Source organism: Lipotes vexillifer, unplaced genomic scaffold, assembly GCF_000442215.2.
Source record: "Lipotes vexillifer unplaced genomic scaffold, Lipotes_vexillifer_v1.1 scaffold2225, whole genome shotgun sequence".
Lineage (NCBI taxonomy): Eukaryota > Metazoa > Chordata > Mammalia > Artiodactyla > Lipotidae > Lipotes > Lipotes vexillifer.
In genome coordinates this window covers 916758-932202 of record NW_006798684.1, presented here as the reverse complement: position 1 = coordinate 932202, position 15445 = coordinate 916758, and the positions used below count along the sequence as shown (strand labels likewise).

General features: G+C 39.7%; 1 protein-coding gene across 5 annotated transcripts in view; it reads right to left on the bottom strand.

Moving 5' to 3' along the window:
• Positions 1 to 15445, bottom strand: part of UBAP2 (ubiquitin associated protein 2) — an 85743-nt gene that overhangs the window by 59921 nt on the left and 10377 nt on the right. For 2 of the 5 annotated variants that reach the window (XM_007470782.1, XM_007470783.1), the window contains exons 2-5: positions 10365 to 10442; positions 5686 to 5796; positions 3099 to 3252; positions 1621 to 1698 (exon numbers count right to left, since the gene is read on the bottom strand). In XM_007470782.1, the coding sequence (XP_007470844.1) occupies positions 1621 to 1698; positions 3099 to 3252; positions 5686 to 5796; positions 10365 to 10442 (421 nt within the window). Of the gene's footprint in view, positions 1 to 1620; positions 1699 to 3098; positions 3253 to 5685; positions 5797 to 10364; positions 10443 to 15445 lie in introns of those variants that run through there. The other 3 variants (XM_007470781.1, XM_007470784.1, XM_007470785.1) reach the window with 2 other exon arrangements.

Sequence of the window (15445 nt, the reverse complement as noted above, 5' to 3'; positions counted from 1 at the left end):
TTCCAAAGAAGATATACAGATTGCCAACAAACACATGAAAGGATGCTCAACATCACTAATTATTAGAGAAATCCAAATCAAAACCACAATGAGGTATCACTTCACACCAGTCAGAACAGCCATCATCAAACAATCTATGAACAGTAAATGCTAGAGAGGGTGTGGAGAAAAGGGAACCCTCTTGCACTGTGGGTGGGAATGTAAGTTGATAGAGCCACTATGGAGAACACTATGGAGGTTTCTTAGAAACCTAAAAATAGAACTACCATATGACCCAGCAATCCCACTACTGGGCATACACCCTGAGAAACATAATTCAAAAAGAGTCATGTACCACAATGTTCACTGTAGCACTATTTACAATAGCCAGGACATGGAAGCAACCTAAGTGTCCATCAGGAGATGAACGGATAAAGAAGATGTGGCACATATATACAATGGTATACTACTCAGCCATAAAAAGAAACGAAATTGCGTTATTTGTAATGAGGTGGATGGACCTAGAGTCTGTCATACAGAGTGAAGTAAGTCAGAAAGAGCTACAACTGAGCCCGCGTGCCACAGCTACTGAAGCCCGCACTCCTAGAGCCCGTGCTCCGCAACAAGAGAAGCCACTGCAATGAGAAGCCCACGCACCGCAATGAAGAGTACCCCCTCCTCACTGCAACTAGAGAAAGCCTGTGTGCAGCAACAAAGACCCAATGCAGCCAAAAATAAATAAAATTAAACCTTTTTAAAATAAATTTATTTTATTCTATTTTATTTATTTGGCTGCTGTGGGTCTTCGTTGCTGAACGCGGGCTTTCCCTAGTTGCGGCGAGCAGGGTCTACTCGTCGTTGCGGTGCGTGGGCTTCTCATTGCGGTGGCTTCTCTTGTTGCGGAGCACAGGCTCTAGGAGTGTGGGCTTCAGTAGCTGTGGCACGTGGGCTCAGTAGCTGTAGCTCGCAGGCTCTAGAGCGCAGGCTCAGTAGTTGGGGTGCATGGGCTTAGCTGGTCCGCGGCATGTGGGATCTTCCTGGACCAGGGCTTGAACCCGTGTCCGCTGCATTGGCAGGTGGATTTTTAACCACTGCACCACCAGGGAAGTCCCAAAATTAAACCTTAAAAAAAAGAAAGAAAAAAAAAAGCAGTTGTTGGTTACCAAGGATTTCCTTTAAAAAAACAAAAAGAAGTACAACTAGAGAGAAGTCCGCATGCCACAACGAAAGATCCTACATGCCTGAACGAAGATCCCGTGTGCTGCAACTAAGACCCAATGCAGCCAAATAAATAAATACATAAATAAACATTAGAAACAAACAAACAAAAAAGCATCATATGGTAAAACACTTTACTATGGGTAAAGTCCAACATAGGAGAATTAATAACTTTTTGGTCAGATCTTCAAGTTTTAAATTATTCATAGAAAGGGCCTTTCTCAGCTCATTTGAAAACAACCAATAGGTTTCCTCAAAATTACATAATCCAAACACTTCATTCACTGGCATCAGTAAATGAATCAAAAGATTTCAGATCAACCATTCTTTCAGAGTACACTGCCATGGCTTAATGTACTGAGTATATGAACAGCCTGCCTCCTCCCGATCACAAGCATCTCCGTCCGCCTTATTCTGTCTTACCTCTACCACGAGCTCTCTTGCCACGGTCTGAAGGCTTGTCCCCTTGATTGCAATCAATTCCATTCTCTTCACCTCTAACTAAGGAAGAAAAGAGCACCCCTTATACATAATCAAACTAACAGCTATTACAGCTATTAAAGACAAGGACAAAAAGTCTCCCTCCACCCCTCAACAAAAAAAGGCTTTTTAAAAAAAGGTTAAAATTTAACCAAAGGGTTTGGAAAACAAGAAAAACCAAACCAGCGTGGCTCAAAAAACTGAATGACAGCACAACTTGCTTAATTCATAGGTGAAAATTCAAAAAGAAATTAAAATGACGCACCACTTTTATTTTCTGTTTTGACGTGTCCTCCTGTAAAGTAAGTTTACTTCCAAAAAAAAATACCTTTGTTATGTAACTATACACAACAAAATCTGCTCATTGCTTAAGTTCAAAGCCTGGAAAGGCATAGATTAGCAAACCGCAATACCAAGGAAACACTGAATTCTTGGGGAAATCATTGTTAGAGACAGGTTTTTCCAGGTTACTGTCCAGAAGATGCCAACACAGTCTTTTCTTCTCCTTATTCCTATATTGGCATTAATGACTCTGTATAATACAGAAATTTTATGAACAATATTGGCACAGCTTGCTCCCCTCATCTCTTTTATGGCTTAAGTATGTGAGGTGTCAGTGAGGCCTTCCTTGGTCACTGTCTTTAAATTTGTCAAACCCGTACCTATAATTCCCATCTCTCTGCCTTTGTTTTTTCCCCAGAGCATAATTTTCTACATAATGCCATTAAAATATTACAATATCAATATGAAATGTTACTTCTCTTTTTTATTGTTACATCTCACTCTACCTCCCTTAAAAGATGTTTTAGAAGGGCAAAGATTTCTGTTTTCTTCATTGCTGTATGACTTGAAGACTATCCACTACACTGTCGATACTCAATAAACATCTGTGGTATAAATAAACTAGCAAAAGTCTATAAAGGAACATGTTAAATATTTATCATAATTTAGCCACTTTGGTATGTCTGCATAGGAGGTAGTGTTGTTTGGGGTGAATGATGCCAAAACCTGAGTCAAATGGAGAGAACTGGGAAAAACCTTTCCTATTCAACAACTTTCCTCTTAATCTAAACCTTGCATATATCATGAGTATACATAAGTGGGGAAGAATAAACAGCTTTAGCTACCAGCCAACAAAAAAACCTTCTTTAAAATTAGATGATACACTTGATTCATAACAGAAGGCGGTCTTAAGACACAACACAAATACCTACAGCCCAGGTCAGCGCTAATATGAAATTGTATCAGTTAGGGTTCTAATAAACTACTCAGTTGTAGCTCATTACTAACTGTTAACTATACTAACAAATATTGCACTGAGGAAGTGGATTTATAGGCATTCATTGGATCATTCTGTCAGCTTTTTAACATGCATGAAAATTTTCATAAAACCAAAGGTGAGGAGAAAGGTCTTTACTTACACTCTCTCCCACGATTGCCACCTCTTACTTTCCGGTTGTTGCTTCCGCGTCCACGGCTCACTTCTCTCTCACTTCTCTTCTCTCTATTCTCTTTGTTTTCTGAACTTTCTTTTCCAAAATTCTTCTTCTTCCCTCCTACAGTCTCCCATGAAGTCTATCAAAAATAAAAGCATTTATTCAGAGTTATCACTCAAAGTGTGGACAATCATCAAGAGTGTGTGCATTTATCTTTCAGACCTAATTACACATGCCTTATAGCTTGCATGCCTACCATTTTAATTCTTCTCCATAAACGTACTGTACTCTCTGATGATAACGACAGCAAATCTCTTGTTAGGTTCCTGTTGCTACAGAGAGCACAAAAGATTACAGCAACTAGTTGAATTGACAACATACTATAGGTTGTCCCACCACAGAGCCTTTTCCTATGCTGATAAGCATAAAGTAAATGTTATTTCCCCAAGCTCCCACTCTATGCCATCCCCACCTACCTCAGTAGTAGCCATGGCTACTGCAGACAACAACAAGGTAAGAAACAAGGCAAACAGGATGAAAGAAAAGATGGACCATGGAATAATCCTAAACAAACCAGGGTTTCAAAGGACTTCCCCTCTGCCTCTCCATTTTCCCTATAGCCTTCTCATCTCCAAACAGGCAAATGCCTTTTGTGTCTGTATTCAGGTCCTAATTTGCTAGTTTCTGACCTTTTAAGAAAACAACATGCCAGATCTAGCCCCAACTGTGTGACTTCTAGGTTCAAGAGGTAACCAAAGGGCTTCCCTGGTGGCACAGTAGTTAAGAATCTGCCTGCCAATGCAGGAGACACATGTTCGAGCCCTTGTCCTGGAAGATCCCACATGCCGCAGAGCAACTAAGCCCGTGTGCCACAACTACTGAGACTGTACTCTAGAGTCAGTAAGCCACAACTACTGAGCCTGCGTGCCACAACTACTGAAGTCCATGCTCCTAGAGCCCATGTTCTGCGACAAGAAGCCACCGCAATGAGAAGCCCGTGCACCACAACGAAGAGTAGACCCTGCTCGCTGCTACTAGAGTCCGCGCACAGCAACAAAGACCCAATGCAGCCAAAAATAAATAAATAAATAAATTTTATTATTTTTTTAAAAAAGAGGTAACCAAAGAGATCTTTATGTAACTTTCAGCCTAGAACCACCTCCTTTAGGTTCAGTCCCAAATGAGGAGAGGAAGTTGAAAGTGTTTATTGAGAGAGAACTGGCTGATCATTTAAAACTTAAAAGATTCACCCAGCCACCAAAGAAAAGGAGTGATGAATCTGTGGGAGCTAAAGGAAAGGCAACAGGAAAATAGTATTCAAGCCTATCTCTACCATATAAAAGAAAATATGCCTTCCAATTAATGATTTGGAATTATTTCATTTATTCACAGTGATTTTTTTTTTTAATAAGAAAGCAGTTAAGCCCTTTAGTTCATTTTAAAAATAAGGGAGAACTACTCTACACTGCCTCCATTAGCAATGAGGTGAACACCCCCCACAGTTTATAAAACCCAGCAAATACATGCCCAAGTGTCAGCAAACAAAAACTTCAAAATTTTATTTCCTCACTTAACATGATATATTTTCCCAACAAACTCACATATTTGGTAGTTCATCATGTTGGACCAGTGTAATCTTGCATAGAATTTTACACACAAATACTGCTATACGCAAATAACGAAATATTTTCCCAATTATCATTAATTTTTATAATTACAAATTTTATTCTGCTTGTTTCCTATTAAATAAAAATATACTCATTTCAGTTTTGAGCTTGTCACAGTAGTTCATTTTAATACAGCCTGTGCCTAAAAAAGCCTACCCCTAAAAATGAGAACTTGATTAAACCTAAACAATGATAAGGAAGGCACTTTTTGATGTGTTCATCTTTATACCCCACTTAGGTGAATCATTATTTGTTTTAATCTGCTCTGGTTTCCTCAATGAAAAAATACAAATGAAATACTGTGTAATTTCCATGTAGAAATCAAAAGATTAGGGCTGACACCTGCCTCTGGTGTGGCTTTAGCTGCATCCTCCCTAAAATAAAAGGGAGGAGCTTTAGTGTGCATGCGCATTCCTCAAACTTGATTAAGCTTAAAAATTTTTTTTTTCTTATTTTATGTATCTGTCAGATTGTCATGAAAATGTGTCTGTAGAATATTCACACATAAAAAAATAGAGATACCAGCAAATCCTGGTTTTCTGTTAGTCTAGAGATATAAAGAGTGGTAAAAGGTGACAAGTGAAATGAAGAAACATGAGCTGTGGAGCCAAGAGAAGTTTTTCAGGTGGTGAAAATGTCCACAGGCCCAGATAATTTTGGCAACTGTGTAAGGCTGGAGTAGATGACCAAGTTCTCTTTCAAGTCTTCAGATTCTACAAGTTCATGAAGAAAACATACATAACAAAAACAGTCATTTCAGGTTAGTGTTCTTTCTGGACTTAAAACATATATGGAATGGCACCCATAATCCCCCTCTACCACCACCCCCGAATAAGGTGAAGTTGAAAATGCAATATGGAACTGGAGAGAAATCTTAGCATTGCAAATCAATTAATAATACTTACCGTGTCTGAATTCCCTTCCAGCAATATATTGATAGCTTTGTTGACATCTCCATTACAGTCATGTAGAGCCACTATGCATTCATCCTGATTTTTTCCTGTCACTTCCATAAGCTGTTGGAATTATAAGACAATGATTAGGGAAACAGAAGAATGGCACTTGATATTAATCCTAAGATTCTACTATATAAAGACAGAGATTATGCAATCCTTCCACATGAAGATGGCCTTTTCAAGACTCTGAGATTACAATCCAAGATCAGGTTTACCTGTTTTGGGGGGCTACTCCATGTCTTTCGACCAACACTGGTAAAGTCAAGCTATAAATCAACCCTCCTCCAAGCTGACAAAGTATCAATTCTTAATCAGCAGCACATACATACATACCAACACTCTCAGAATACTCAGGATGAGCTATGTGACTGCTCAAACTAGTTCAATGACCTGGGACTCCCATATTTCTGAGCTACTCAAATATTAAGTGGAACTATATGTTTCCCAAAGACCAAGCATGAGTATGTGGCCACAATTAGCCAAACATCCAGTCCAACTGTTTGCACTGTCCAACAGTCCAGTTGACTCCATCAATGTTCCGTACATGGGATATCACTGCTTGGATTAGAACACTGCACATATAAAATAACTTTTAACACCCTAAAGTCTCACAATTAGAATTTGGCAAAGCAATCTACAGATACAATGAAATCCCTATCAAATTACCAATGGCATTTTTTACAGAACTAGAACAAACAATCTTAAAATTTGTATGGAGACACAAAAGACCCTGAACAGCCGAAGCAACCTTGAGAAAGAGAAACAGAGACAGAGGCATCAGGCTCCCTGACTTCAGACTATACTACAAAGCTACAGTAATCAAGGCAGTATGGTAATGGCACAAAAACAGAAATGTAGATCAATGGAACAGGATAGAAAGCCCAGAGATAAACCCATGCACATATGGTCATCTTATCTTTGACAAAGGAGGCAAGCATATACAATGGAGAAAAGGTAGCCTCTTCAATAAGTGCTGCTGGGAAAACCAGACAGCTACATGTAAAAGAATGAAATTAGAACACTTCCTAACATCATACACAAAAATAAACTCAAAATGGATTAAAGACCTAAATGTAAGACTGGACACTATCAAACTCTTAGAGGAAAACATAGGCAGAACACTCTTTGACATAAATCACAGCAAGATCTTTTTTGACCCACCTCCTAGAGTAATGGAAATAAAAACAAAAATAAACAATGGGACCTAATGAAACTTAAAAGCTTTTGCACAGCAAAGGAAACCATAAACAAGATGAAAAGACAACCCTCAGAATGGGAGAAAATATTTGCAAATGAATCAACGGACAAAGGATTAATCTCCAAAATATATAAACAGCTCATGTAGCTCAATATTAAAAAAACGAACAACCCAATCCAAAAATGGGCAGAAGACCTAAATAGACATTTCTCCAAAGAAGACATACAGATGGCCAAGAGGCACATGAAAAGCTGCTCAACATCACTAATTACTGGAGAAATGCAAGTCAAAACTACAATGAGGTATCACCTCAAACCAGTTAGAATGGGCATCATCAGAAAATCTACAAGCAACAAATGCTGGAAAGGGTGTGGAGAAAAGGGAACCCTCTTGCACTGTTGGTGGAAATGTAAACTGATACAGCCACTATGGAGAACAGTATGGAGGTTCCTTAAAGAACTAAAAATAGAATTACCATATGACCCAGCAATCCCACTACTGGCCACATACCCAGAGAAAACCATAATTCAAAAAGACACATGCACCCCAATGTCCACTGCAGCACTATTTACAAGAGCCAGCTCATGGAAGCAACCTAAATGCTCATCGACAAATGGATAAAAAAGATGTGGTACATATATACAATGGAATACTACTCAGCCATAAAGAGGAACGAAATTGGGTCATTTACAGAGACATGGATGGACCTAGAGACTGTCATACAGACTGAAGTAAGTCAGAAAGAGAAAAACAAATATCGTATAAACGCATATATGTGGAATCTAGAAAAATGGTACAAATAAACTGGTTTGCAAGGCAGAAACAGTGACACAGATGTAGAGAACAAACGTATGGACACCAAAGGGGGAAAGCGGGGCTAATAGTGGTGGGATGAACTGGGAGATTGGGATTGACATATATACACTAATATGTATAAAACAGGTAACTAATAAGAACCTGCTGTATAAATAAATAAATAAGAAAAAAAATAGAATCTGGCAGCTATCACAAAACTCACTCCTGGACATACTGTTTTCTCAAGTAGCCTCAACAGGGTGCTATGTTTGAAATCAAAGAAAACTCCTTGGTGCTTTCCCTTTAACAAGGGATAATTAAGCTACTTAATATTTTCAATACAAGGAACAATCACAGATTAGGCACAATATAGGTTTCTCAGTTATCAGTGAACAAATGTATGATTTAAATATCTGCTGTGTTTTAAGTATCTTTAACTATTTTAGTATGTATCAGCTGCAGTTCAAAACAGTTTGACCCCCAACATCTGAAGCGATTTCTCTGTGGTCAGAAAACAATTAGCCTTTCGGGAAGCCAGGTCTCCTGATCTCATAAATACAACTCTTTACACCACATCATTCCATCTGATTTCCTCCCTGTGTTACCCAGCAAGGTTCTATACATTCTACAGCTTTCCCATGCTTCAGTCTTTGGACGTCTACTAATAAGGTCAGATTTTTTTTTTTTTTTTTGTGGTACATGGGCCTCTCACTGTTGTGGCCTCTCCCATCGCGGAGCACAGGCTCCGAACGCGCAGGCTCAGCAGCCGTGGCTCACGGGCATAGCCGCTCCGTGGCATGTGGGATCTTCCCAGACCGGGGCACGAACCCGTGTCCCCTGCAACGGCAGGCGGACTCTCAACCACTGCGCCACCAGGGAAGCCCAAGGTCAGATTTTTATCAACAATCTACAGTAGGTCAATACCTGTCACATGCAGTTGTTAAGATGCACAGCAGGGACTTCCCTGGTGGCGCAGTGGTTAAAAATCCACCTGCCAATGCAGGGGACACAGGTTCGAACCCTGGTCCTGGAAGATCCCACATGCCGTGGAACAACTAAGCCCACAAGCCACAACTACTGAGCCTGCATGCCACAACTACTGAAGCTCGCGCACCTAGAGCCTGTGCTCTGCAACAAGAGAAGCCACTGCAATGAGAAGACCAGGCACCACAACAAAGGATAGCCCCCACTCGCCGCAACTAGAGAAAGCCCACGCACAACAACCAAGACCCAATGCAGCCAAATAAATAAATAATAATATTTATAAGAGACATGGACATATATATACTAACAAACGTAAGGTAGATAGCCAGTGGGAAGCAGCCGCATGGCACAGGGAAACCGGCTCGGTTCTTTGTGGCTGTCTGGAGGGGTGGGATAGGGAGGGTGGGAGGGAGGGAGACAAAGAGGGAAGAGATATGGGAACATATATATATGTATAACTGACTCACTCTGTTATAAAGCAGAAACTAACACACCATTGTAAAGCAATTATACCCCAATAAAGATGTTAAAAAAAAAAAAAAAAAAAAGATTTATAGTAACCGTCAAAACTCCCCCAGTGATTGGATTAGTAAGAGAGAGAACCATCGTTAAAACTTAAAGCTCTGGGGCTTCCCTGGTGGCGCAGTGGTTGAGAGTCCGCCTGCCGATGCAGGGGACACAGGTTCGTGCCCTGGTCCAGGAAGATCCCACATGCCGCGGAGCGGCTGGGCCCGTGAGCCATGGCCGCTGAGCCTGCACGTCCAGAGCCTGTGCTCCGCAACGGGAGAGGCCACAACAGTGAGAGGCCCGCGTACCACAAAAAAACAAAAACAAAAACAAAAACTTAAAGCTCTGAACTCCTCTACCAGTGCTCTTTTTTGTGTATCTGCTATGCTACTCAGATATAAGTCGATATAATATGTAGAAGTATGTCTCAAACAATTCATAAATCTCATTCCAGCGAATAAGTTCTATGATTTTTAATAAATAATTTTTGTGGCTTTCCAAAAATATCACCATTAAGTCTAATGACAGCAACTATAAGTAAGAAGAAAGAGTTTACATACTAAAGGGCTAAAATAAAGAGTTCACCAAGGGACTTTCACTCCAAGGAATTACTGGTAGACCTCTACCAAGGTAAAGGTTATTGCTTGGTTTCTAGAGTCTTGAAGGAAAAAGAAGTCTTATCAGGAAAGAAGAATGTGAAATTAAAATAATATTATATCAGTGAAGTTCTAAGTGAAGACATCACCCTAAAGTTTAATTTTATAACTTTTCCAATCTATGTTTGGGACCACCACAATATGTGAAAAGGCAAATCAGCTCTTCCGTAACACTGAACAAAATTTTCTGAGAACCTTCCATATACTAAATATACTTTCTACGCACAGGTATATACAATGTCATTCTACTTTCACAAATGCTCATTGTTCACATGTAACACTAGTAACTCAGAAAGGTTCTACTGCCAAAACTCCTTCACTCTAGCCACCAATACAGGTATTTTGATTTTGAATCACAAGTTCAAAATCCAATTATTTACAACTAAGCAAGAAGCACAGTTTAAAATAAGAATCTCTAGTGAAATTATCTTTTTAAGCACAGTAAGAATAGATTACAAAAATGACAGTATCCTTTGCCAGAAACATACCTGTTTAACTTTAGCTTCAAACTCTGAATCATTTTTATCAAAGATCACTTGAGCAAGACGCATCTGTTCAGCTGTTGCCTGGAAAAGCACAAACAACTGTTCAAGATTGGAGCACCAAAAATACAAGCTAGATACCAAAATCTGGTATAAACAAGATAAAAACTCTCAATCACAGTGGTAACAGAAATACTGATTAACTAAAAAAAAGGACTCTGAATTTAGACCTCTTAAATGTATACAGTGTATTCCCAAAAGGTAATAAGCATCAAATTAAATAGCATAAAGGTCCCATTCCTTTGACCAAAGGACCTAAAGTCCTGTTCATCTTCATTAGCCTTGTGACTCATTTGAATTTTCATTTTTTTTTTGTGCGCGCGGTACGAGGGCCTCTCACTGTTGTGGCCTCTCCCGTTGCTGAGCGCAGGCTCAGCGGCCATGGCTCACGGGCCCAACCGCTCCGCGGCATGTGGGATCCTCCCAGACCGGGGCACAACCCCACGTCCCCTGCATCGGCAGGCGGACTCTCAACCACTGTGCCACCAGGGAAGCCCTTGAATTTTCTTTTTGAATTTTCTTTCCCCTGGGCAGATGAAGTTACAGCGTAACAGAAAGTGGAAGAACAGGAAGCAGTGGAAACAACTGCCAGGATACAGGCTTAGACACAACCTTGCTGTCAAAAAGCAAAAAGCTCTGCTATCACTCAAAAAAGGTCAGTTCGGAAGGGGAAAGGCTGTATTTATCTAAATAAAAATTATTTTTAAAGTTACATTTTTATTTTTAACCACAATTTTAAAATGGTTTTAATTTAACAGAATTTTAAAGGAAGCAACTTTCAAATGCTTAAATTAGTCAACTATGTAGAAAACTCTTTTCCAGTTGTTTTTTTCACTCAAAATCCTTCTTAAAAAAAAATTCAAATTACCGAATTTTTGAGGTTTCCTTTTGTAGTATTTCTGGCAATTAAAAATTAGAAAGGTATTTTTTATTTAAGTATTTATTTATTTATGGCTGCGTTGGGTCTTTGCTGCTGTGTGCGGGCTTTTCTCTAGCTGCAGTGAACGGGGACTACTCTTCGTTGCGGTGTGCGGGCTTCTCATTGCGGTGGCTTCTCGTTGCGGAGCACTGGCTCTAGGCGTGCGACCTTCAGCAATTGTGGCTGGCGGGCTCTAGAGCGCAGGTTCAGTAGTTGTGGCGCACAGGCTTAGTTGCTCTGTGGCATGTGGGATCTTCCAGGACCAGGGCTCGAACCCGTGTCCCCTGCATTGGCGTGCAGATTCTTAACCACTGCACCACCAGGGAAGCCCAGAAAGATATTTTTTAAATGAGGAAACTTTTGGGTATTCCCTGGCAGTTCAGTGGTTACAACTCCGCGTTTTCACTGTCGAGGGTGTGGGTTCAGTCCCCGGTCAGGGAACTAAGATTCCACAAGCCATGTGGCACAGCCAAAAAAATAATAAAAAATAAGAAATTTGAAAAAGGTAACTCTTGTGCAATCAGTTAATAGTAACATACCAACCATTGCTAGCTAAAATCTTTACTAACTCCCAACATAAATATTTTTAAAGTTAAATCATTTAAATTACTGAATGAGCTTGGCGGGGAGGGGAGATCCACCAAGTGCTAATAATAAACAACTTTAAAAAAATATATTTATTTATTTATGTATGTACGTATGTATGTATGTACGGCTGCATTGGGTCTTCATTGCTGTGTGCGGGCTTTCTCTAGTTGCGCAGAGCAGGGGCTATTCTTCTTTGCAGTGTGCGTGCTTCTCATTGTGGTGGCTTCTCTTGTCGCGGAGCACGAGTTCTAGGCATGTGGGCTTCAGTAGTTGTGGCACGCAAGCTCAGTAGTCATGGCTTATGGGCTCTAGAGCGCAGGCTCAGTAGTTGTGGCGCACGGGTTTAGTTGCTCTGCAGCATGTGGGATCTTCCCGGACCAGGGCTGAAACCCATGTCCCCTGCATTGGCAGGCGGATTCTTAACCACTGTGCCACCAGGGAAGTCCCAACAAACAACTTTTCACCTTTGCTTTTAATATAGATTCATAATAATCTCAATGGGGGTGGAGGGGGAGAGGTTGTTAGTGTTTTTTACATGTAAAAATGCTTCTCACAAGAGCTTTCCAGTCCATGTTGTTGGTTGATTATACAAGCTCCAGCTGGTCTGTTCCCTCCGATCTAATGGCCAATCCTTTCATCCCAACCTATGCCTGCTGTGACCTCAGTTGTAGCGTTACATTACACCCAGAAAGATGTTTGTACAGTGTCTACACACACAGCAAATTTTACCTCAATTCTAACCAGTATATATAAGGGCCTTCTTTACACACACCCTCAAGTGAGAAGTCCCAATGTGGCAGCCAAAGACCACGGTATGAAATAACTGAATGAGATAAAAAGAAAAACCAAAGGGGAAGGTGAGTTCTGGAAGACGGCACTTCCACGTTATACATTTGAGCTTTGGGTAGTGGCAACCTTTTATGAAAGTAAGCCACTGGGATAAAAAAAGAATATATATATATATATATATATAAAACTGAATCACTCTGCTGTACAGCAGTAATTAACACAACATTGTAAATCAACTATACTTCAATAAAAATAAAAATTTAAAATTTAAAAATAATTTAAAAATTAAAAAATAACAAACTAAAAAAAAAATCAAAGAAAGTAAACCAATGCAGTCCTTAGTGCTAAAACCCTGCATGATTAATTTTTGCCCATTTTTCCTGATAGCAATCACTTCTACTCTGAATTTCAAATCTAGAAATTGTACCTCACACATATTCATTGAGCCTTGCTGCAACCCAAGCAATATGAATGTTCATCGCTTACCATTAAATTTCCTTAAATTACAAAATTTTCACAAAGCCCACAAGAAAATAACAGTGACCCATAAGGTAACTATCTAATACCAAAAACTATTTATTTGGTACTTACATATTTTTCTCATATCAAGAACAAAATACTAATCACACTACTTTGTAGGAACACATAATCAATTGTAAATACCTCTATCATAATGCTTATTGGCTGCATACAAGTCTACTGGATAGGTCTTGCATTTTACTTACTCTGAATTCTTCATTACTACCCAAACACTACAGGGAGCCATTATTACACCTAATACATCCAGGATAGCTTTCGTAGAATAAATACAAAGATGTGAAACTACTAGGTCAAAGAAGTATATAGAAAAATGTTAAAAGGAGTTTCATACCATCTGCTCAAAAATGCTATTCACAAAGGCTGCAAAACTTTATACTCAAATATAATTAAGAGTGTAAAAGAGCCTGCTTCCTCAAACTCCAGTCTAAAAAAAATGCAAATTTAACCAATTAAAAATAAAAATGATCTCTATTTGAGAGGCCGCGTACGAAAAAAAAAAACAAAAAAAAAACTATAAATATACTCTTCAAATGTGCAATGGTCAGGAAAAACAAGGAAAGACTGAAAAACTGTTGCAGATCAGAAGAGACTAAGGAGACATGAAAACAAATCCTGGAACAGAAAAGAGAACTTGGGGCTTCCTTGGTGGTCCAGTGGTTAAGAATCTGCCTTCCAATGCACAGGACGCAGGTTCGATCTCTGGTCAGGGAACTAAGATCCCACATGCCATGGGGCAACTAAGCCCGTGCAATGCAACAGAAAGATCCCACATGCCACAAGGAAGATCCCGCGTGCCACAACTAAGACCTGACTCAGCCAAATAAATAAATAAATATTTAAAACCAGAAAGAAAAGAGACCTTAGTGGAAAAACTAGGGAAACCCAAATAAAGACTGTATTAATTTAATAATATTGTGCCAATGTTATTATCTTACTCTTGTCAAATAATTATATAAGACAGAAGTTAGTAAACTATAGCTTAAGATCTGATTTTTGTATCGGCTAAGAAAGGTTTTAAAATTTTTAAAATATTGTAGGGACTTTCCTGGTGGTCCAGTGGTAAAGAATCTGCCTTCCAATGCAGGGGACACGGGTTCGATACCTGGTTGGGGAACTAAGATCCCACATGCCATAGGACAACTAAGCCCACGCACCACAACTACCGAGCTCAGGCGTCTCAACTAGAGAGCCTGCGTGCCGCAAACTACAGAGCCCACGCACTCTGGAGCCTACACACCTCAACTAGAGAAAACCCGCAAGCCACAACTAGAGAGAAGCCCGCACGCCACACTGAAGAACCCGCGTGCTGCAACAAAAGATCCCTCAAGCCCCGCGTGCTACACCTAAGACCCAACACAACCAAACATAAATAAATTAAAAAAAAAAATGTTGTAATACAACAAAAACAAAGAAGGAACATGCAACAGAGATTATGTGTGGCCTGCAGAGCATAAAATACTTGCCATCTGACCCTTTTTGGGAAAAGTTTTCCAACATTTGATATAAAATGTTAGCAATAAGGGAAGATTGGTAAATGTTGTAGAGATCTCTGTATCATTTTCCAACTTTTCGGCAAATCTTCCAAAACACTGATTCCAAAACAGTTTTTTAAAGAAAGAAATAATAGAAACTACAGTAGAAATAAATGAAATAAAGAAGAGAAAAATCAACAAAATTGACAAACCTTTTAGCTAGAACAACCAAGAAAAGAGAGAGAAGCCTCAAGTTATTAAAATTAGGAATGAAATAGGGAACATCATTACAAACTTTAGAGGAATAAAAAGGACTATAAGAAAATAACCATGAACAAGTGTATGCCATCAAGCTGGATAACCTAGACAAAAATCAACAATTTTGTCTAAAAAGGCAAATTCCTAATAAGGCACAAACTACTGAAACTGACTCAAGAAGAACTGAAAATCTGTTAACAAGTGATTGAATTCGTCATCAAAGAAGTTCCCAGAAAGAAAAACCCAGGCCCAGATGGCTTCACTGGTAAATTCTACCGAACAATGAAAGAACATCAATCACCAATTTTTCACAAACTTTCCCGAAAAAATAGAGAAGGGGGGCTTCCCTGGTGGCGCAGTGGTTGGGACTCCGCCTGCCGATGCAGGGGACACGGGTTCGTGCCCCGGCCCGGGAGGATCCCACGTGCCGCGGAGCGGCTGGGCCCGTGAGCCATGGCCGC